This window comes from Triplophysa rosa, linkage group LG7 (genome assembly GCF_024868665.1).
Source record: "Triplophysa rosa linkage group LG7, Trosa_1v2, whole genome shotgun sequence".
Lineage (NCBI taxonomy): Eukaryota > Metazoa > Chordata > Actinopteri > Cypriniformes > Nemacheilidae > Triplophysa > Triplophysa rosa.
The window spans coordinates 18,624,969-18,650,401 of NC_079896.1; the positions used below are offsets into that span (position 1 = coordinate 18,624,969).

General features: G+C 38.7%; 1 protein-coding gene across 4 annotated transcripts in view; it reads right to left on the reverse strand.

The window, feature by feature from the left end:
- Nucleotides 1–392: 392 nt before the first annotated feature.
- The window catches only part of rptor (regulatory associated protein of MTOR, complex 1), a 162,794-nt gene continuing 137,753 nt past the window's right edge, over nt 393–25,433 (reverse strand). For 2 of the 4 annotated variants that reach the window (XM_057337785.1, XM_057337784.1), the window contains exons 30-36: nt 18,121–18,168; nt 14,204–14,310; nt 11,828–11,955; nt 8,165–8,251; nt 2,608–2,724; nt 2,315–2,444; nt 393–2,083 (exon numbers count right to left, since the gene is read on the reverse strand). In XM_057337785.1, coding sequence (XP_057193768.1) covers nt 2,015–2,083; nt 2,315–2,444; nt 2,608–2,724; nt 8,165–8,251; nt 11,828–11,955; nt 14,204–14,310; nt 18,121–18,168 — 686 coding nt within the window. In that variant the 3' untranslated portion in view covers nt 393–2,014. The remainder of the gene's footprint in view (nt 2,084–2,314; nt 2,445–2,607; nt 2,725–8,164; nt 8,252–11,827; nt 11,956–14,203; nt 14,311–18,120; nt 18,169–25,433) is intronic. The other 2 variants (XM_057337783.1, XM_057337782.1) reach the window with 1 other exon arrangement.

The following is a 25,433-nucleotide window of genomic DNA, read 5'->3' on the forward strand; positions in this document are numbered from 1 at the left end:
CTCAGATGGACGTATTATAAATGCGAATGCACGTAACGCGAATGCAGAAGACACGTATACATGCCACCCCCCGGTCGACAGACCCGACCATGCACAACCCCCACCCCGTCGACAGAAATGGTGGAGGGCCAATGTGGGCCAAAAAAGCCAGGGCCGATTTTTCTTCCCAGTCCAGCCCTGTCTTCAGGCGTGGTCATACATTACTTCAACTGAATTGCATTGATAATACGTTTTTCACCATCTAAACATTCTGTTAATGTAAAAATGTCATCAAGCACTCTAGTGTGCAAATACATAAAAATAAAACACCCCAGCATTTCAAGTATAAAAAAGTATAATAAAGTATTATAGAATAATAAGTGAAATTCCTAATGAGAGAAACAAAAACAAAGTTTTATTTAATTCATTTAGTTTATTCAATTGCTTTCCTCTCTGGTATTTTAAACCATCGTAAAAGGGTTCTACAGCCACATACAGTACAACACCTGATTGTTTTAATTCTAAACGAAATTCTCCTTTTGTTGCAAACACATAAACTCTTTCCTTTCAGGATTAATCCAAATAAAAAAAAATGGAGCAGATAAAAGACTCAAAAGTAAAAATGAAGCCAGTTATAAATAAAACACAGAATTTCATCACCTCATTAAACTGGTTACAAATATAATCATGTAAATACACATATATTTATTTATATATATTTATAACTGTATATTTCTGGAACCAGATTCTTGAAAGGTAGAAAAAAATAATCCAAACCTTTTCATCTATGAACATTGTTGCTGTGAGTTTTAAGTAAACATTTTTATGCCTTGAATAAACGTGAATAATGTGACAATCTATTGAAATTGTGAATTGTTGTAGGGTGCAGATCAAATCACTGTGAACCACAATAAATCTCAATATGTTCAAAGTATATTGAAAGTTAATTTATAGCAAAACCAGCAGCACAGACACAGTCTATGTACACAATATGTACACACAGAAGCTGACTCAGTGTGTACATATATGTAAAACAATACTTTAACACTGAAGCATTAAGTTAATTGTGTACTGCTTCATTCTTTGGGTAACCAGGAGACTTACATTTGTTCATTACATGTCAGCATTTATTACATGAAAGAACTGATATTATACCATTTGGGCGCATTGTTAACTTAAGTCACTTGAGGAATTATTTGAAAAAAATAACATACTGTCATATGATGATTAAGAAGAAGCTCTAGAAGTAGTAGTTTGCTCAGCTGAAGGGGAGGGAGGAAATGAACATGATCATGATGGTAAGGAGTTGGCACAATAACAGATAATAAGGGTGGCACTGCGAAAGAAAATCGTGTAACATTCTTATTTTCAACTTTTAAAAAGTCTCTAGCAATTTTTCAGATAGGTGGCTAGAGATATGTTCGTTTTCATCCTCTTTTCTTTCCTCACAGCTTAGTTGCATTGCTAAGTTTACAGAGAGAGGGTTTGGCACCATGTATACAGGAAATTATGTGTGAAAGGAGGTTGTGATTGAACAGAAAGAACAATGCGTCTGTTAGCTAGCCATAGCGTCCTTCACAAACACACACACAGCAATCTTCCAACTTAAAGGCTATGGTTTCTTACTTGTACATTCTACTGTATTACACAGCAGAGATAGGTATAGGGCAGATACGTCCTTTTATAGTCAGACACCATTGTGAAAACGCCCAAAACTCAGGGAGCTTCTGCAAATTTGTCATCCTTCCTTCACGTTCCTCTCTTCTGCAGGTGTTTGAAGCTTCACAATCCAATACAAACTCACAGTCCAGCTTTGACTAAAGCATAATGTTTTGATTTCAGATCTTCATAGGCAATTAAAAAATGTACAATCAACAACTAAAATCAGAATTATGATGATAACAATAATAATACTATTCATCATATATGGTTCCAGCAGCCTTCTTTACATCTACATGGTGGTTGCTGAATATGCCAGAAGTCAGGAAGAATATGCCAGGTGTGTGTGCAGGGGATTCAGGAAGATGTCATGATGTTATCTGAGTCTCTTTTCTGCTGAGTAGATGGACATATAGTAGTCATTACTGCCCACTGCCAGATGAGGCTGAGAAAATAGAGAAAAAGAAACAGTAAGAATCTATTCAACAGAAAAATATACATTGCAAACAGCATCTTTTAAAAAAAAGATCAGAGTTATTTGAAAATGTGCAGGGGTGTGATTTTATATCCGCACGAACGCGATGTTGTTGAAGTTTGGATCATACACTTGCTCTGACCCAATGACTGTATAACATCTCACGTGTTTGACATGTCTTGGACCAGTGATTTATCTTACCCAATAAGGGTGGAAGGCCAGACAGCTGATGGCTCCAATTCTCTGTCCCATGAAACCATCATAGTATTTAATGTTGCTGATAACATCCCCATTGGAGTTATACACGGCTATAAATTGATTCATAGAACCACTGATGAACAGAAACAGAGAGGGAGAGTATTTATTATAATGTTAGAAAATAACTACTTTTTAACGTCTGTATTAAATAGTGTGGTGTTTCTTTGTTCACTTTGTGTTCTAAACAACAATATTTTGCACAACACAAAACAATCATAAGGTGCATGATCGCTCACCAAGCAAACAAGGTAGCCTGTGGATGAATGTCTAGGGCTGTCAGTCCTTTCACTGTCTGCAAGATGTTGATTGCTTCTGGCATCCGTGGGTCAAAGAACCGGACATCTCCATTCACACTACAAGAGGAAAACAAATGTACATGGATAAAGGAAGAGTTACTGTATGTTAACACTAGAACTCCCGGAAATCTATCACTACGAGAATGGCCGAAGCGGTCATTTTGACCACTCATAATAGACTGTACTGAATGTCATTTTTTGCATGCAATATTTACATTCAAAGCTTCTATTGAGATTTTAGAATGAAGCTTTGAATGTCTGTTGTCATATATTATAATAAGATTACTAAAAAACGTCAAAATCCTCAACCACATCTCAAAGTGCTAAGCGCACTCCGATGGGCGTACATAATACGATCATTTAAAATAAAATAATTTATTTATGCGTTTCATTTTTGTTTATAATTTTGCAAAAACTACGAGACCGCACCCGAAGGTGTGTGCCTCGCTGTGTGTCTGGTGTTCTGTTTTAGGACACCGGCAGGCGGAAGAGCAAAGTTCTTTCAAAAACAACATTTTCACTGAGGTGAAAGTCTAAACCGCAACAAATAGGGATTGATGCAGAATATTTTGTTATATAAAAACGTTGTGAATTTTAGAAATGATAACATCTATCCTTTTACAGTATATTTCGACTTTTGGATTTTACAATGCTCAGGAGCTATAATTGGATCACACGAATCGCACCCACTACTGGAAACAAAATGTATGAATAAATGTATGTGTTTTGTTAGGATAGTTAATAATATACATCAGGACACGAAATTGAAATTCTTACGAATAAAAAAAAACATTATTTCATAGTCAACCACAAAACTTATTGGGTAGACTAATTACTTTATTGCTAATTACAGATTTTCCAAGTAGATAAAATGATGTAAAATAAAAACAAATTTTAGAATATAATAAGTAATAAATATTAACAATATGCATGTAATTGCAAAGTAAATACCTTCTTAGACATGTATGGACATATGACAAAATTAGCAAGATCAAAAACAGTTACAAAGAATATTCACTAACCTGTGGGAAAACTGATTTAGAAACCTGCATTTCTTTTTTGCTGACATTTTGAGGGTAAGCTATGTTTTGGCTTAGCAATAACATAAAAAACGCCAGATAATAAGTTGCTAGGCAATAGTGGCGAAAATCTTCAATGGCAAGAAAGAGCGCTGAAATGATACAGTGTCTGTAATGCACGCGGTCAATTTGACCGCCATGGCAGTTCGAGGTAGAAATACTCAGAACTCTTTTGTGTTTTGTAATTTTAATAAAGCAACAATGTTAGAATAAAATATACATATATTTAAGAAAAGTCAGGGTACTGTAGTTATATGGGTTTTATTTCAACAAAGTTGTTACATTGCAAATTTTAAAAACGGTCAAAATGACTGCCTTGGTAGTTCTAGTGTTAAGTTCTTTACGCTCAGATTTAAGTTTAACCCTCATGGGTCGACGGTGGTATGCGCACTTCAACCTCTTTTTTCTTATCACTGTGGAAAGAGACTTGTATTTTTTGAGTCTGTTTCAACAATGATAAGAAAAAATAGTTTTTTTTGCCATACAAAAAAAGACTAATACATCATTAAAAACTGTGAATGGTATACTTTTATTTGTGTACACTCATAATAACAACAAAAGTCTCCTCACATTCTTTCTCATAGCTTCCCCCCAACATTCCACCTTGATAGGCCCATTAGGGGTTGGGTCTTTATCTGCTCAGGTCAATAATTATGTCCATTGACACTTCCTCGCATGGGGCCTTTCCACAACAAAAAGTGTCTCACAAAAGTTAAATAACTATTGTCGCTCCATCAGCCAGAGTGCCCTTGTGCTCCACCAGAGGGCACTCCTCACATCACCCGGACTGTCATGCAACACTACACTATGCATAACCCTCTGCTGGACTCATTATTCATGATTGCATACACCTGTCTTTCAAGAATAGATGGACTAGAAGAAGCCTTCACCAGACATGCAAGTATCATACTTAGTCTTATTTATTGATGCAAAGAGCATTATTAATCATTTTCACAAACGTGCCTTAGAAACATTAAGCATTAAGAAACAGATGGCTTCGATTGCATTTTAGGAGAATATTTAATTACTAAATAAAAAGAAGGAAGACGAGGCTTTCAAGTTGTGCCTTCCCAGAAAATCAGCTCCCCACTCAGTTACCCACTGCGTGTTTGCCGAACTCCCACGTCACGGGGCGAAACCCGCATCAAAGCAAGGAGAGGCCCCGCAACAAACCCCCTCCATGGCAGAGTAACCCACCCTCTGCTAAACCCTGGGCAAGAATGTCTCCCGCCGTGGCCGGGAAACCCCCCAACCCCAACCCCACCCCCACCGACTCGACTCGAAAGTGTCCTCGTTCGCGAGCCACAAGCTCTTTGGACTCCCTTTTCAGCCCCAGAGCCCTTGTCCAAAAGACGGAGGTTTTCTCACTCCCCTCCACAGGCAGTGGACATTGTGTGTTCTCCCCCCAAGTTCAGGGGGTCGGTTGTGAGGAAATGTGAAAGGAAGCAGTGTCAACACACAGCACATACATTGTTCACCTCACCCAAGCAATAAAGGCTTCGGCCCCGGTGTTCCCCAACACAAGAAACATACAAAACAATAAAACAAATGGATGAATTTGTTTCAGGGAGAGCTAATCTCTCAGCACAGAGAGAACCCCACTCTGAACCCACGCATGTCGCCCCTAGTCTGTCTGCTAGATGATGCATTGCATCACGAATGAGTCAACCGGGCACGCTCGAGCGTTTCAGCGCATCCCAGCCTCTGGTGGGCACACTCACGAGTTACGAGTCAGCCTGGCAGACTTGCGGCTCCCGAGTGGGTAATGCGAACAATTATGCAGGGTTACAGACTGCAGTTTGTAATGAAACCGCCGTTTTTCAACGGCGTTCTCTCTTCTCACATGGAAAAGAGTTCCGCGCACATTCTGAAAGAGGAAATCTCTTCTCTCTTAATGAAGGGAGCATTTCAGGTGGTGCCCCCCGACCTGATAAATCAGGGGTTTTATTCTCGTTAGTTCCTGGTCCGGTGATGAGCAGACTACGTTCAGCACACATAAATTACTTGGAGCTCCTGACCATATGGAAAGCTCTGAATTATTTTCTGCCTCGCCTATGGGGACATCATGTGCTCGTATGCTGCGACAATGCTACAGTGGTGGCATATATCATTCGCCAGGGCGGTTTGCGTTCATCGAAACTTCACGCTCTAGCTCACAAGCTTTTGGTGTGGAGCAGGCGTTTTTTCCTGTTGTTACGCGCGACTCATGTTCCAGGCATTCCGAACAGAGGCGCAGACCTTCTATCGAGGGGGTGACCCTCTCTACGGAGACTGGCGCCTACACCCTCAGATAGTGGCCATGATATGGCGGAGATTCAAACAGGCTGCCGTAGGTCGCGCGAAAACACCCGTTGTCCTGTTCTTCTCGCTAAAGGACTTGGACGCGCTCCTCGGGGTGGATGCACTGGCCCACCCATGGCCCAAGGTGCTGCTTTATGCTTTTCCTCCTCTGTGCCTGATAATTCCCACACTGACCAGAGTGAGAGAGAAGGGCCTGTCTCTCTTTCTAATAGCTCCCAGATGGCCCAAAGCACCGTGGTTGGCGAGAGATAGATAGATAATAATCCCTCTGTTATATGCCCAGCCGTGGCGCCTCCCCCTCTGTACAGACCTATTGTCTCAGGCGAACGGGGAAATTTATCACCCACACACAGACAGGGTGGCTCTCTGGGCCTATACAAAATGCCAGGGCCATTTCTACAGGGTCCTTATATGGTTGTAAGTGGCAAGTGTTTGAAGGGTGGTGTGATGGGCGCGGTCTCACATCATATCAGTGCACGGTTCCTGATATCTTGTTTCTTACAGGACGTTATGGATAAAGGCAGGTCTTTTCCACAATTAAGGTCAACCAGGCAGCTATTTCTGCCTGTCATGTTGGTTTTGAGGGCTCAACAGTCGGGCAGCATCCTTTAATCCGCAGATTTATGAAGGGTAAAATTGTCAGGAAAATTGTCCCTCAATGGGACCTCTCCATGGTGCTGGAGGCCATCTCAGTTTCCTTTTGAGCCCCTGGGAGATATTTCGTTGAAGCTGCTATCCTTCAAGACGGCTTTACTCTTGGCCTTGGCGTCAGCCAAACGTGTCAGTGAGCTACATGCACTCTCAGTACATCCCTCGTGCACTAAATTCTCTCTGAGTGGATATATGTTTTTTCTTAAGCCTAACCCGGATTTTATGCCTAAGTGCTTCCCTGCGTTCACATTGGAGGTGTTGGAGCTGTCCGCTTTTCACACTCTGCCTTTTTCCTCTGCGGAGGATCAGAGGCTGAATGCTCTGTGTCCTGTTCGTGCATTACAGACATATATGACCAGGACCAGTGCTTTCCTGAAGAGCGACCAGCTCTTTGTTTCATGGGCACCCCCTCACAATGGGAGTCCCATATCTAAGCAGCGCCTCTCACATTGGCTTGTGGACGCTAAAGCATTGGCATACGAATCAAAGGGAGTGCAGCCCCAAGTAAACATCAGATCTCATTCCACGAGGGGCTTAGCTGCCTCTTGGGATTTGTTCAGGGGAGTATGACTGCAGGACATCTGATCTGATGTCAGCTGGGCTTCTCCCCATATGTTTGTGCGTTACTACCGATTGGATGTCACCAAAACCTCGGTAGCATATTCTGTTTTAGGAGTGGGGTCTTCATAGCCCCTCCTTGTTACATTCCCTTACATTCTGTTTACGATTGTAATAAGGAACAAAGGTTGAATGGGCCGGCCGGCCATGCACATTCATGTCTCCAAGCATGCATTCACATTCCTGCCAGAGTGTTATATATGTGTTGCTGGGTTAATTACATGTGTGTGCCTCATACATGTTTCCTGACCTGCATGCACACGGCAGCTATGTGTGTGCATCAGGGTTGCCAGGTGCATGATTATGGGACGTGTCATGCACCGCCCCCTGGGGGTGACTGTCTTTTTCTGGCTTACAGAACCTCACTGTGAGTGTGTTGGGCAATCGGGGAGCTGTCCATGTCTCTCCCATAGGTGGATCTTGAACACGAGATGATGAAGGAGAACAATAGGTTACTCTCGTAACTCCAGTTCTCTGAAACATTGAGTGGAGAGATCCACCAGCTGTGCCCCGCTTGCTGCATGAGAAGCAAATATACTTACTTGAGAACAGCAGCGCTGGCAGACCTTATATGCTCTCAGCCTTACCTGGCATCGGGTCTGTCTAGCCAGACTTGGCGCAATTGGATGCTTCTGCAGAGGTCAGGTACGGATGCCCTTCCCATAGGTGGATCTCTCCACTCGATGTTTCAGAGAACCGGGGTTATGAGAGTAACCTATTGTTTTCAACTGAAAACGCACTAGTATAGACAGGGTCTTAGTTCAGGCCATTAATCTGCCGATCAAGGTTTTTGATCTGTGCGTGTTTGTGATGATTGTTGCATACATGAAGGATAGAAAATACCTTACCTGACACTAATAATATGTCCTTCTGGCTCCTTCTGCAGATGTGTCTTCACCACCCACGCACCATGTTCTCTATATGTCATAACACGGCTGTAAAATAAATGTTCGGTTAATATTTAAGAATTAAAATGCTGTTTATTTCTGTTTACTTCTAGCTTTCCTCTAAGGTATCGTTGTGGGAAAGAAACCGTTTTCGCTGTTTAATCTTTTAACTTAATCAGCTTACATATGATACATTACATCATATGTAAGCAATACATGTACATTGCAAATATGGCTGCACACTTTAGAAATGCAAACTTTAAGTTTGAGGTCTAAATGAAAGTTCTTTCATAATTTTTCATCCCTCATATGCCAACCATGCTGTATATGACTTCATTTCTTCAATCGACCACAAATTAATACTTTTATACCAAAATGCTCTCCTGTTTTCTTAATTTTAAAAATAATACTTTCGGCCCTAAATCAGCAATAGAACACTTGGACACAAACCATCAGAAGGTCCTGTGTTATGCATGTAATGGTCCACAAGTTTGTTAAAATCAAAGCACTCCAATACAGACAGAAAGTCCTTTGTTAATAAAGAGTCTTGTGTCAACAAGTATGTTAAAGCCTCCCAGGATAAGAGTTCTGTTAAACTTGAGGCACAACATAGACAGATTCAACACAATTTAGACACTATCAACAAGGGTTTAGTAAAATATAAACAGATGGTTCAGTGTATTGGTAACAAAAACTTTCTCTGAGCGTTTTTGTCACATCCATAACATAAATGTCACATCCATAATGCTGGAATTGCCCATAGGCTGTGGGAGTGAGATCATTCAAATGAAGACCATAAGAGAGTCTGTGCCATGTTTCAGTTAAACAAAAAAGTACATTTTTTCTTTTCTGATCCCTAATAAAATATCTGCCTTCTTATTCACTGAATGTGCATTTCTTTCCCCAAACGCAGACGCAAATAACAGTTGAGCAACTGATGAGCAGTGTACCTAAAGACATACAGTACAAATACAGCTGTAAGCAGCCATGACAGGCCCAAGCACTGTACCACTTCTACATGGTGGCTTATAGAATGCAGTCCATGGTGTAAACACGCATTTAAGTGGGTAAATATGGATTATTTTAATTTAATTGAGTTTTAAGTGACATTCTTCATGCTATGACCAAGCCTTACAGCCACATCAATGTGATTTGACTCCGTGACCAATTACACAGCTCAAGTTTGATCGATATGACATTTCACATGGGATATATTGCCTTCAAAGTGGACATCGGAGTGAAAACAATCATGGCCGACATACTGACGGGTCATTCCAAAGTGCTCTTAACTGGCCACTTCAAAGGGCCCTTCGGAATAAAGGATTCCAAAGGGTACAACTGATACACACTTCATGCCCCCATGATTCTTTGCACAGATTCTTTGCATTACAACGGTGCCTCCTTATGGGCTTGGGATGATGACGCAGAAGGGCACTTCATGAAACACCCTTCAAAGCTCTCACGCCAGAGGGTAAACCCTTCGAAGGGCTAAGGCACAGGACACAGGGTGAATTTCTATTTTAGCCATAAATTTATTGAATATCAGAATATCAAAAATCTGTTTGTAATTTAGCATCTTTTAGACCTCACCCATGTCTAATAGCTGTTGTCTTTGCACATTGTCTTTTTACTCTGTCTTGTGGATATGTAGCACTTTAAATTCTCGTAGGATATTTTGTTGCTTAGTCCTCTTTTTTGCTCTTTAGATCGCAAACTGTAGGGACGTAACGATTACCGGTTTCGTGATTAACCATGATAAAAACGTCCAACGGTTAGTATTATCACGGCGTAATTTAATGATCATTAAACCGTACCAACTTGTTGTTTAAATAACTAATGATAAATAGCGTTTGTTCATTTATATCAGAAGTGTAAAATAAATGAGCAAAATAATATGTATTATACTTTAATTATTTAAAACTCCATTCAATTCTGTCTGTGTTTTTTTTGGTGATCGTTCTTTTGACTGCAGGTGTCTCCTGGGTACTAAGGTACACCCTTACCCACAACACATGCAGACAGAAGACTTTCTGATTTGTGTTGCGTTTAAATGAATGTCTGATTTATTTAAGGTTGTGTTCAACCTGAACAAGAGAAACTTTTACCTAATGGACCCATTGTGCCAGAATTAATGTTATTTATTTGATATTATGAAAAAAAGTGCTTTTAACAAGTCGCACATCAATATAAAAGTTGGTAACAGCAGTTTTTGGACACCTCCAGCTAATTTTCAACAATATCATGATAATACTGATAACCGTGATAATTTTGTTCATATTTGTGATGGGAAATTTTTCATACAGTTACATCTCTAGTTACAATACACCTCAATAGGCAAACACAACTCTGATCGCAGTATCTTTCTTTTAAATGTTTTTTTAAGGTCTTTGGAGGTCCTAATGCCTGGTCAAATGCAACCTGTTAAATGGCCCGGGGAGGAATTCATTTGTGAATCCCAACCCTCTTTACTGGTTCCAGAACTTTGTTCCTGACATTATATGGTGCAAAAGCGAATAATGTTTGACGTGTTACCATGGCAACACTATTTAAAATATCTCAATGCCTATCATAATTTTACATCAGCATTGTCTCTAAATTACACTGAAGACTGAATTTAACCATTTTAAAGTCTATTTTAAGAGACACATTTCCTACTGCCAGATGGTAGCGCTATAACGAGGACTCACATAGCCACATTAATGTGATCAGACCCTATGACCAAACATATGGCTCATGCTTGATCGCAATCACTTTATGTATGCAGTACACCTCCGTTTTACCCGATTTCACCATAAATGTATTGACTCGCCATGGCAACACAGAGATATAAAAATCCATTTAGCATCTCCAATGTCTTGGCATCATGTTTACCAAGCTTGTTAACAAATCCATAAATTGCCTAGGAGGAGTATGTTCACCGCATGCACTTTTGGATGTCTAATAGATGTCAGTGCATGCTAAGTTCGAAAGTAGTTAGGGTTGAACTATGTAGTGTTGTACATGTGTGAACGTGTGTATGACCTATGCACCAAGATTGTTTTCATGTAACCGGTGGCACTGCAGAACCCCCTGCCAACTGCCAGCCTTTGCCAGGAGTTTCCGAAGTTTTTCAGCATGTTACTGTCCCAAAAATGCTGAAACTTTGAAAATTGATAATGATAAATAATACTACGGAAAACAATTGGGCCTCGCACTTAGGGTGCATTGACCCTAATAAGAATCCACAGCATTTTGGAAGTGTAAAATTCTAGGCATGGCAATAAGACTACAGTAGATTACATTCAGCGATAAAGGGATGATGCCCAGGGATGATCCAGCATCCCTGTAAGTATTCCTATAGGTAAGTAAAAGGTAAAAATATAAAAGAGAAACGTAATAAACTCTAAATATTTATCTTTTTTTCTAACAAACTTGTGTTCAACTGAAGAAAGGAAGTCATATATTCCAACGGACCTCAATCACAAAAATGAAGCAGTCATGACAGTTGTGACTATGCATCACAAATGAGTCTGTAATATGACATAATACTCTGACAGCTGATACAGTCATTTGATTGTTCCTAAGGGTGAAGAAAAGCTAAATCATGTCAGCTACGATCTGCAGTGATTGAACTGGTTCTAATACCATTCGTTGGGTCCCATTCTGCGGTCATAAACCCGTACTGATCCGTCTCCAAAACCTGCTGCAACCAGTGACCGTTGAGGATCACATGACAAACTGGTTACACAGCTGTCCGCTCCTGTTGGGATGTCCTGTAATGCATACACCGATGTCAACATTTAAAAAGTGTATTGGAGGCTTTACTAAAACTTAATATTAACTACACACATGTGCATACATATTTTTTTTTAGTGTCTGTAGGTATATGTATGCGTTTATATAGCTTCGTGCACTGTGTTATGCTAACTGAGACCAGTTCTATACTGCACTTATGCACTGCTGCCCTTTTGTTGCATGTATTGCTTCCATTGTTATGCCTCCTTTGTAAGTCACTTTGGATAAAAGCATCTGCTAAATGACTTAATGTAAACGTAACTAAATATTACAACAATAATATTATAATAACTATATATTATAATAAACTAAATCTATATGGGCCATTCTACAGAATTGGTGCAAAGTCAGAGTTGGAAAAAAATTGTTATGTACGCAAATTGTATCATATCAAAGGTACACATTCCTAGAACTTGTGCAGTTAATTTTCATATTGTAATTTCAGAATGTTTTGGGATGTTCTTCCTCTCCCCAAATTTAGTCACTACCGAAACATTAATATAAAATTAATTCTATTAAGATTTTGTTACCTTTTTGTTTGCTACCTTGTAAATATATTTTTTGATATTTTTAAAGAATGTTTTCACAGGTAAATCAAAAACGGTTAAAATTTTAACAATATTTCAAGTGTAGTTTATGAGATTTGTTGTATTTTGAATCCAATCTTTCTTTGTAAAAGGCATAAAGTTGATCATATTGATTTCAAAGTTTAGGAATCATTAGTTTGTATATATACATAACAACTCAGTTGATAATTGATTAGATTTTATTTTTGACAAAACATCCCATGTTTCGGTCGTGACGGACACATTTTCAGCAGTGTTGGTCATGTTTTAGTAGTGATAACAATATTTAATTTGCACAGCTGAATCAAACTTTCAACATTTTGTGTTAATACCAATAACTAACTATGTTGAACATATGCAGGCAGCACATATAGCAGAAGCACATCTGAGAGTAAATATCTGATAAGAACACCTACAGCTCACATGCTGCATCTCTACTAAAACATACTAATAATGAAATACTAATGATTTGCATAACTGTACTGAATTTAGTTTATTTTCCCAAATAAAGGATAAAGTGTTCCTTTTTGTCACTACTGAAACAGTGATACCATTCGACGCGTTTCGGTTGTGACTGTTTTGGTAGTGACAATTTTGGTATACTTTTGAGCCTAGCTTAAAGATGCTAATCAGCACATTAGCAGCAAGCACAGTTCTGAACAGATGTGCACAAATAAAACTAAATTTTATGGAATAACACCCAAAAGTGCAGAAAAAATATATTCCTTGAGGTTACACAGATTTTCAGACTTTTTAACACATTTACCTCAAAATGATAAGACCAATCTACTCACCATGTAGCTATGAGAGAGAGAGGGACACAGGAATGATTCCTGATAAAAAATGTAGGGTTGTGGCTAAAATCTGTCTCAGCCAATGGACTAAAACATACACTGTTTCGGTAGTGACACGAAAATGCGGACAAATTTTTTACATGAAGTTTAATCATTTAAAAATAAAATATAAAATATTTTTTTAAATAAAAAAACAAAAAAATATATATATTTAAAAACAACAATGGAAAAAAATGCAAAAATTATTTAAATATCATTTTCATAAATTGAAATTTAGGGGTTAGGGTTTGGGACAGCCACCAACCAATTTAAAGTATGATGATTAATAAATTATGATTTTATATATATCAAGCTTACTAATATTAAAAATATTACTATGGGTTTCAATACATTATAGTAAGAACTTAGTAAACAACTAAGATTTGAATACTTTGATGCTTTTTAAATGTGTTTTTAATCAGGAAGATTTTCAATGTGCTCTAAAGATATTATAGGGTTTGTGCTATAATATAGATGACTTCACACTATCACTACTGACACCATCATATGACTACAGTAATAATATGCGTTTTACCACTGTTGTATCTGTTTTCTATCTTGTTTTATTGTGTGTACTAAATGCACATGTATATATAAAGGGTTAAACATAAACTGAAGCAAAATAATATAATTACACCTCAGGGAACATAATAAAACTGCAACTGATTTATAAACCATTGATTGGTTGTGATACGTTCTCGTTCGGTTCTTAGACACCACTGTTACCCAACGAATATCGCCAAGATGCTGTGTCCTGGCCACACTGCACATGCATGCATTTCAGAAATTACAAATAGCTTCTCACAGTTGTTGTTATACAACATTACCTGCACTTTCATCTCTCGTTCTGTGTCCCAGATCCGAATGACTCGCACGTCACCTGATGTCATCAATAGACCTGTCTCTTGCTCCCAGTCCACCACCATACCTGCACCTTAAAAAGATAGCACACACAGAGTTTACACAACTACTACATTCCCAAGCTGCCCTTACATATTTAAATAATCTGACTAAAACGTTGTCTTTTAAATATTCACATTGTTTTAAATATTCACAATCTTGCAAAAACAGGTATTATTACAGGTATTAATATCTCTCAACTCTAACTCTATAGATCCTTACGGAAGATGTAAACAACGCATTATATATTTACACACCCAGTCAAGCCTTTAGGGTCACTTGACACATTATTTTTATCATTACCTTAATTATTTTAGAGTGGGTTGCACCAAAAAGGATTAGGTTTAAATCTAGATTAAATCAAGGTTTATAATGTTGGTTTGACATACTGATCTACTATTTAAACTTCTTCTGAGACTAAAATTTCTATATTTAACTCATCCTAGAGCTTTGAAGCTAAAACCACCAAGTGGGCTATATCTTTTCTAAGTGATTGAGGGGCAAAAATCCCATAGACATAACTTTAATGGGTCATAACTCAGAGCGAGGTTCTTGTGTGGAAATGTGTGGGTTACCACCAGGCATGGCGCGCACATCTGCAATTTGATCACCCACTGGTGGCTGTCTGCAGTATAGGTCATAATCCCCACTCTCTCCATATAAAACAAGACTAAAGACTATACGGCAAACAAAAAAGTCCAGTTACACTTTAAATACATTTTTGCCAAAGATGGTTTCTGTCATGTTCTTATCACACTAATGTAACACTAAAGTGTTTGTTTTTTGAATAAGTTTGGTTTTAGTTAGTTATAAGAGGTTGCAAAAAGGGACATGATAACATTTCTTCATTAATGATTGAGCCATTGGGGAATATGGGCGGGACTTTTAAACCACGACTCCAGATGGATATCTTTGCTGCACAGTGTCATAGAGACAAGAGGGTGGGCTCATTTTACTCAAGCAACCAATCACTCTCCCACGATCTTCATGAAGCTATCAAGCCACACCCTAGAAAACCAAACTCAGTAAAGGATATCTTCAAATCTGAATTTCATAGAGGCATTGGGGTTGGTTTATATCAGGGGTAGGCAATGTCGGTCATGGAGTAACGCTGTCCAGTAGATTTTTGCTCCAACCCTGGAAAAAAAACTCACCAGTCTGTTGCTTTGGTAATCCTGAAGACACTGATTAGCTTGTTCAGGTGTGTTTGATTGGGTTTGGAGCTAAAATCTACAGGGCAGCGGCACTCCAGGACCGACGTTGCCTATTCCTGGTTTATATCGTTCATGCTGGAAAGCAGCCTTTGGAGTATCATCACTGGTAGCTGCCAAGCCTCCCCCCCACAAACAAACAGAGTACCAACATGGGGGTTAGCTATTTTGACTCATTTAGCAAACAGGACTTCCAACATGTTACACGTGCTAGCAACCGAATAGCAACACCCTGTCAACCGCATAACAACATGCTAGCAACCACCCCCTAGTACCGATTAGGAAGACCTACAGTATATCTCTGCATCAGAACATCACAGAAACATGGAGGTTAGCTCTTTTGACTCATTTAGCAAACAGGACTTCCAACATGTTACACGTGCTAGCAACTGAATATCAATACCCTAGCAACCGCATAACAACAGGATAGCAACCACCCCATTGAGATTACATCATCAAGATGAATAAATAAGCTTTCCATTGAAGTATGGATTATTAGGATAGGACAATATTAGATACAACTATTTAAAGTCTGGAATCTGAGGGTGCAAATGATCTAAATATAAGAAAATCACCTTTGAAGTTGTTAATCAGAGACGCTGTAGCAGGCTGTTGCTACGAAGAAACAGGTATGTTTTAATGCTCTCTATTGGCTTACAGCTATAATGATGTTATGGAAAGTAGCCCGAAAGCAGAAATTATAAGATTTACATAGACACCAAACTTGAGTGGGTAATTCCCAAATAGCAGGCAGCAGCGAGTGAAGTTTGTAGATGTGTTTCTGGTCATCTTTGTTAGCAATTTTGCTGCATCCACGCTCAAAAAAAAGTTGATATATTTACGGTAGGAAATTTACAAAATATCTTCATGAAACATGAGCTTTACTTTATATCTTTTTAATTTAAAATATTTAAATAATATTTTTTGGCATAAAAGAAAAATCAATCATTTTGACCCATACAATGTTTTGTTGGCTATTGCCACAAAAATTCCTGTGCTACTTAAGTTTTGTGGTCCAGGGTCACAAATGTGTTAGCCAGGAGCAGCTGGTCCTTTAGGGTGAAGTCACATTTAACCACAGTATTATGCTAGCTGACACCATTGTAAACTGTTTGTTCACCTCCAAACAGTGTCAAGTCACATTCTGTAGAGTTCTGCCCCTTTTTGAGAATTTCACTTCTCTCAGGCTATTCAATCTCTATGGCTTCCCGGAGGGCAAGCCCTAAAATGCTTTCGTCATCATACATAACCTTAACTTGTGCAGAGATTGGTCATGTAATTGGATTGCAGTACGGCGAGAGATTATGAAGTTAAAATAGACCCGCCAGGTTTCAGGCATTTTGTGACAATAAAATAGAATCTTCTTTCACTCTGAACTTAGACTAGATCGAGACGATTTACAAATTCACAGCAGCAATAAAGTGATGGAGGGCACGATTTTGTTTGGATTGTATGCATCACAAAGCAGATGGAATCCATTATAAACATGATAATGATTATAATAAAGTGTAAAATGATTACATTGTATGCTGTGTGGTGTGTAAGTAATGTGTTACATTGTTTTCAATTTTTTTTATATTAAAGTGCACCCATATGAAAAATACTGTACTGTAACTGAAGGTTACAGTACTATACTTTAGTATTTCTGGTCCTGGAGAGTCACTGGCCATTTCTAAATTCCAAGAACGCAAAGAACGGTCTTGAGTTCTCGCGGAGACTGGTCTTGCGAGGCAGCCTCGGAAGAACGGACTTGAAAGGAAGCGCCGCAATGACTTTTGGGACTTCAAGCGGGTTCGGTACGCGCAAGTCTGCGTTCAATGCATCCTTGATATCAAGAACACATCCGGGTACATTCATGCGTTCTTTTGTTCTTGAGTACTGGAACCAGACTTTGACGGTTATTGATGACGTAGAGCGAGAACACGAGGTCACAAGACGGCACTGAACGGCCACTGTTCACTGTTGAGAAACGGCCACTGTCCTGCCGAGTTTAGCTCCAACACACCTGCCTTGTAGTTTTCTAGTTGTCCTGAAAGTCTTGATTACCAGCTTCAGGTGTGTTCAATTAGGGTTGAAGCTAAAATTCCCATCCCTGTTACATGCTTTGACGCTTAAATGTTTCATTTTAGCAGTGATGATAAATGGTTAGATGACCAGTCAAATAGCTATTCAACAATTACATTCAGTCCTGCATTAATTTTTAAGTGTAATTTTTAAGTTGTGCCTGCCTCCCCCAAAATTGCTTTGCACCAGCCACCAAACCACTGGTGTTAGCATCATATTTAAACATGTTGTTAATATTCTGGAAAATGTCAAATTGTAAGCTTTTCAAACACTCTTCAAACTTTTCAATTCAGGCTATCTCAGGTCAACCAAGTTTGCCTAACCCTCACAAACCTTTCTGCATTTTTACATAAAAAACCCCACCATTTAGTTAGATTTTTGTGTGTGTTTAGTTTGTTTTATGCTGTTTTACTCATGGGGACCAAAATGTCCCAACAAGGTACAAAAAATACTGGTATTACTACCTTTGTAGTAACATTTGATCCACTACTGTAGGGTTTACCAGGACCCCCCCACACACACAAAAAGGAAGTGGAGGTGAAGATAGAGACAGAAAGAGAAGCACTCACCACCCTGCTTGCTTCTGTCAATATAGATTGAGACACGTCTGGCCAAACCTGTCAAAAAATATCAAGAGAGGGGAAGACCATAGGGGGACAATCAGGAAGACCTGTCAGTTTATCAGCCAGAGGACACCACCACATTAGCATGTACAGACAGACACACACACACACACACACACACACACACACACACACACACGCTATAACACATTTTCAAAGTTAAAGTTCACAGTCAAGGAAATATTATGATCTCTTTGCAAGAACGCTGCCCAAAAAAGTTATAAATAAATGTATAAACAAATTTTCTTGAAAATGATTTAAGATTGAACTAAAACCAACAACAAAGTTGTGAATTTTATAATATCTACATCATATTGATTTAGCATAGTAGTCATATATTTTGGCACTTTAATTCTGATCAATAAGGGTTAGAAGGAAAATTTGCACAAAAAAAAAATTCAAACTAGTCCTACACTGCTTGTACGATTTTCTTGAAACTTGACATGCATAACAGAGAGATCCAAGTGGCCAAATTTTCAAAAAAGAATTGATATAGGTATACAGACGTGCTCAAATTTGTTGGTACCCTTACAGCTCATTGAAATAATGCTTCATTCCTCCTGAAGAGTGATGAAATTAAAAGCTATATTATCATGTATACTTGCATGCCTTTGGTATGTCATAGAATAAAGCAAAGAAGCTGTGGAAAGAGATGAATTATTGCTTATTCTACAAAGATATTCTAAAATGGGCTGGACACATTTGTTGGTACCCCTTAGAAAATATCTACATAATTGGATTATAGTGATATTTCAAACTAATTAGTTTCTTTAATTAGTATCACACATGTATCCAATCTTGTAATCAGTCATTCAGCCTATTTAAAGGAGAAAAGTAGTCGCGGTGCTGTTTGGTATCATTGTGTGCACCACACTGAACATTGACCAGAGAAAGCAAAGGATAGAGTTGTCTGAGGAGCTCAGAAAGAAAATAATAGACAAGCATGGTAAAGGTAAAGGCTACAAGACCATCTCCAAGCAACTCGACGTTCCTGTGACAACATTTGCAAATATTATTAAGAAGTTTAAGGTCCATGGAATTGTAGCCAACCTCCCTGGGCCGCAAGAGGAAAATCGACCCCAGATTGAACAGAAGGATAGTGCGAATGGTAGAAAAAGAACCAAGGATAACTGCCAAAGAGATACAAGCTGAACTCAAAGGTGAAGGTACGTCAGTTTCTGATCGCACCATCCGTCACATTTTGACAGAGGTGGACAGTAACGAAGTAAATTTTCCTGAGTACTGTACTTAAGTACACTTTTTGAATATCTGTACTTTACTTGAGTATTATTTTTTCGGAGTACTTGTACTTTAACTTCACTACATTTGAAAGACAAATATCATACTTTTTACTCCACTACATTTATAAAAAGGTCCAAAAGTAGAAAATGGTTTCTATTCAGCGTGGTTTCCTGTGTGCGCAATTTATCTGTCTTGCGATCTGCCAGGACCTTATACTGTTGCCAAGTATTTCAGTTTTTCTAAGCTCGCGGTTTTCCGGCAAGCTTTGAATGTCCATTTGGCAGATTTTTTTAACGCAAATCTGTCAACTCTGGGATCTTCCCCGCTAAACTAATGTAAACGTAGGCGCTGCTACACCATTGATAGCGCTCTAAAAAGGCAAATAGAACAATAAAAGACGAAAAAGGCACATGTTAAAGTGTGGTGTAATCTGTGGGTTACGATCAGTCAAAGATTGTAGAAACATTGTCATGAAAATGATCGGCATAACGGCTAAACGGTAAATAAGCATCACATACACCTTGAGCTACGTGTGCGTGTTAACTTCTGATCTGCTGCTATATCATTTAAGCGATTTGGAAAATGAATTATGTTTTTACTGATGTAACTATAGTTGAAGTATTCCTGTTGAAATAAAAAACAATAGAACCCTGCCCAAAATACAACTGTCACGACTTTGCTTTTTCTTGTCATGGATTTCTTGGTCTTGAGGCAGAGTCTTGGCAAAGCCTTATGTTTTGTGTGAGAAAGCCATGGGGTGTTTATCTTTTGACACTCCATGTGTTTTCTCGTGTCTCGTCATTGGCCCCGCCCCTCTCGTTTCCAGTACTGCTTCCCTGCCGTGTCTAATATTTCCCGCCTGCCCTGTGTCATTATCCCTCGTTTGTCTTGCCCTATTTAATGCCCTCTTGTTTCATAAGGCATAACGGCTAAACGGTAAATAAGCTTCACATACACCTTGAGCTACGCGCGCGTTAACTTCTCATCTGCTGCTATATCATTTAAAGCGATTTGGAAAATGAATGATGTTTTTACTGAAGTAACTATAGTTGAAATATTCCTGTTGAAATAAAAATAATAGAACCCTGCCCAAAATACAACATAAAATGTAATGGATTTAATGGTTATAATGGGAATTGTACTATGGATACTTGTTGTCTACTTGTATGTGATGGATTCTATTGGTGGGATGGTAAATCTTATTGGAATAAAACCCAAAACACACTACAAAGAGGAATTTAATTTAAAAATCTCATTCTAATTAAAAAATTCATTGTTTTTTTTCAGCAGGGATGGTATTTGCAGTAAAACCACAGTATCCACAAATTTACCATTTTCTAAATATAGGAACCATACTCCAATTAATAATCTTTAGTAAAACCACAGCAACTAAAAATACCATAGTTTCATTATACTAGCTATAGTTTATGTTTGTAGTTAAATTATGTTAATACAAATGGTAATAATTCCAACAAACACATGGCTTCTACACTTTACTATTTACAAGAACCTTACTACTTACTGGTAAATTGCTGCTAAAACTGGTAAAGGGAATATACAAAATAAAAGAACACTGCTCATAAATACATATAGGACTAGGGGGCTAATGAGGATAATTAGGCTAAATGATCATACAGGATTATATCTAAACTAAATATATGTGCTAAACATATAAAGCTCTTAAAGGAGTTGCTCACTGCAAAATTTGCCCCCATTGACATTCCATAGTAGGAATAAAAATGACTATGGAAAGTCAATGGGGGCAAATTTTGAAGTGAACTACTCCTTTAATACAACTGATACTTTGAGCTACTCAGTGTATTCAGTAGGTTGCTTCAGAGGCATAAGGTATACGACAATAAAACAATGCACAACTGACATAAAGGAAATGTACTTTTAATACTTGAGTACTTTTAAAAGCATGTACTTCTTTACTTTTACTCAAGTAAGAATCTGTCTTTACAACTTTTACTTGTAGTGGGGTAATATTTGACCAGTAGTATCTGTACTTTCACTCAAGTAAGGAAGTTGTGTACTTCGTCCATCTCTGCATTTTGAGCATGGAAGTAGACCCAGGAGGACTCCACTTTTGAAAGAAAAACATAAAAAAGCCAGACTGGAATTTGCTAAAATTCATATTGACAAGCCACAATCCTTCTGGGAGAATGTCCTTTGGACAGATGAGTCAAAACTGGAGCTTTTTGGCAAGTCACATAAAAAAATCAAGCTTTCAAAGAAGTGAACACCATACCTACAGTGAAACATGGAGGAGGATTGGTTATGTTTTGGGACTGATTTGCTGCATCTGGCACAGGGTGCCTTGAATCTGTGCAGGGCACAATGAAATCTCAAGACTATCAAGACATTCTGGAGCGAAACGTACTGCCCAGTGTCAGAAAGCTCTGTCTCAGTCGCAGGTCATGGGTCCTCCAACAGTAATGACCCAAAACACACAGCTAAAATCACCCAAGAATGGATAAGAACAAAACATTGGACTATTCTGAAGTGGCCTTCTATGAGTCCTGATCTGAATCCTATGGAACATCTACGGAAAGAGCTTAAACTTGCAGTCTGGAGAAGGCACCCATCAAACCTGAGACAGCTGGAGCAGTTTGCTCAGGAAGAGTGGGCCAAACTACCTGTTAACAGGTGCAGAAGTCTCATTGAGAGCTACAGAAAACGTTTGCTTGCAGTGATTGCCTCTAAAGGTTGTACAACAAAATATTAGGTTAGGGGTCCCTTCATTTTTGTCCATGACATTTTCATTTGTTTTATTATTTACAATATTATGTTGAATAAAAAAATCAAAACCGAAGTCTGATTTCTATTAAATATGGAATAAACAATGGTGGATGCCAATTACTTTTGTTAGTTTCAAGTTATTTCAGAGAAAATTGTGCATTCTTCGTTTTTTGTGGAGGGGTACCAACAAATTTGAGCACGTCTGTATATATATACTGTATATATATATATAATAAACCTACACATGAGAACATTCTGTGGATGCACATTAAATATTAATTCTCCCATTGGGAACCACAGCAGAAAAAGCCTAATACCATAAGTGTATGGTTGAAGTTAGAATTGGGTATACATCATGTCCTTGGTATACACTGGACTTCATGCGGTGCCGTTAGAATAGACAAGCTGATGACTTAAAAGTACAGAGAAAAAAAATCATACACAGGAGTTTGCTTTCAAATCGTTCTCGCGGTACTTTGATTTCATCCACCTGCTGGTTCTTACAGAACCGCATGAAGTCGAAAAAGCCTTATGGTTTCCAGCATGCAAGTAACATGTTCACATGTAATACAATTAAATCTGAAGAAAATTAAATATTATTATTATAAAAATGGGAATTTAGACGGTCTAAAACAAAGTAGATGTTGTAAAATTTTGTGAAAACAAACACACAGAAGCACCATAATAAGCAATCGGCATCAACATTTCATTCCTTCAGAATCCATGCTTTAAGCATCTAATTTTTGTTTATCAATAATACAATTTTTGAAATATGCTGATCAAAAGTCAAATAAAAAAGCCCCTTTAGTTATAAAACTGCAACTGGTAATTAGTTAATACAATCTTTTCACACAGAGGTCACTACACTGAACAGCTATCGGTAGCTAATAAAAATTATTGTGTATGCATGTGTTTTAATGGCGTAGTTGTTAATTCATCCATGAACGTGTTAAAGGGCTGATGCAACGGTGTTTCATGCATTTGGACTTCTTCATAATGTTAAACGTGCTTGCTTCTCATGCTTCATATGGTCAACTTGGTCAAACAAGTTGGACGTATGACATAGTATTTCTGTGCTCGATACACTCCCCCAAGGTTCGTATAGGTTTCGGGAATTTATTTTTCGAACATGAAATTCCCTTACGTTAAAACCTTATTGGACAATTCTCCCGGAAAAGCACGCCCACGCCCAGGATAAAGAGCACGCCCACGCAAGTTCAGATTGTTTGTTCAATGCTTTTCGGTGAGGAATGTTATATAAACGGTGAATATAATGCTGGGTTTGGAGATCGTTTGAAACTGATAGATGGAGCAGTCCCAGCGCTAAAAGATGCTGGACATGAACCGCACGCGGTAAGTGAGTCAAATGTTGTGTTGGCAATCTGCGCGTACCAGCACAAATTTATAGTGAATAAACAGTTATGCAGGGATAATGCAATGATGTATTGTGTGCTCGTGCTTTAGTTCCGCCCCCCTGCACGCCTTCCGGAGGCCGTCTGTTTTCGTAAATAATCGTACAGCTGTATCTGTCTTTTATATATGTGATCAAACTAAAGACTCTTCGAAGATACGAAGTATGCAATTCTAATCTATAGGTACTCAAGATTAATATGAGATTGGCAGAAACTGTGTGTGTTACATCTGCTTTAAGAAATCAAGAAACAAAACACTGGAAAGTCATCTGTTCCTAGCTCTGTCTGTCAATGGATCACCAGCTTTCTGACAGACAGGCAACAGCTAATTGGTGAAATCCCATCCAACAGCCGTACCATCAGCACTGGTGCCCCCCCCGGGATGTGTGCTCTCCCCACTGCTCTTCTCCCTGTACACCAACGACTGCACCTCTACTGACCCCTCTGTCAAGCTCCTGAAGTTCGCAGATGACACTACAGTTATTGGCCTCATCCAGGACGGTGACGAGACTACTTACAGAAGAGAGGTTGAGCAGCTGGCTGTCTGGTGCAGTCATAACAACCTGGAGCTAAACACCTTAAAAACAGTGGAGATGATAGTGGACTTTAGGAGAAACCCCTCGGCACTCCCTCCACTCACCATCATGAACAGCACTGTGGCCTCAGTAGAGTCATTCAGGTTCCTGGGCACCACCATCTCACAGGACCTGAAGTGGGACACTCACATTGACTCTATTGTCAAAAAGACCCAGCAGAGGCTGTACTTCAATCGCCAGCTGAGGAAGTTCAACCTGCCACAGGAGGTGCTCTTACAGTACTACTCAGCTGTCATTGAATCCGTCTTCTGCACTTACATAACTGTCTGACCTCTGAAGACTACAACGGATAGTCTGGACTGCTGAGCGAATCACTGGCACAACCATCCCCAGTCTCCATGAACTGTACTCATCCAGAGTGAGTAAAAGAACTCGCAAAACCACACTGGACCCCTCACACCCTGTACACTTTCTCTTTGAAGTGCTGCCGTCTGGTCGGCGCTACAGAGCACTGAGCACCAAAACAGCCAGACATAGGAAAAGTTTCTTCCCTCAGGCCATATACCTAATGAACAGTTAAATGTTCTACTGTGCAATAAAAACATGTGCAATACACAACTATATATACAGTATATAGATATACTCATATATATTATACATATGTCATTGATATAATATTCAGGTATCCAGTTATTCCCCTGAATAACTTGTATATAACACAGTATAATTTGTATATAGCACATCTGTACATACAATATACTGCATAATGTCCTTTTGTCTAATATTGTACTTTTTGTCAAATGTATTTTTTCTCGAGGTAACGAAAACAGCAACACAACTGATTAAAACAAAAGCCGCATTTGGAGCTCGAGAGAGGTCTTACAGACAATTAAGTTATTGTTATATGACATGTCACATGTATGAATACACCTTAGACGAATTTCAAACAGCGTTTTTGTTCCTTTGAAGGGCACTTTACGAATGGAACACCACTCAAAAAGTCATTCCAGATAAAGAGACATTGTTTTTCACTGCTCAATTTTAAACGGCCACATTATGACATACAATCGCGCTGCCCTCTCCAGAGTTCACATATCAAGTGTACTTGTTCTTTAAAAGGGTGTCCTTGCGTTATAATATTATCATTACTTAATCAGTGGCATAACATATTTATAAAATGACAATAATATCGACTATCACAATTATTTCTGATGCAATTAATCGCCAAACAAAAATTTGCTATCGCGACAGGCCTAGCTGATGAATGACATCCAACTCCTTTGCCACTGCAGCTTAGCTCAGCCTGACCAGTAGAAGACGCCGGTGT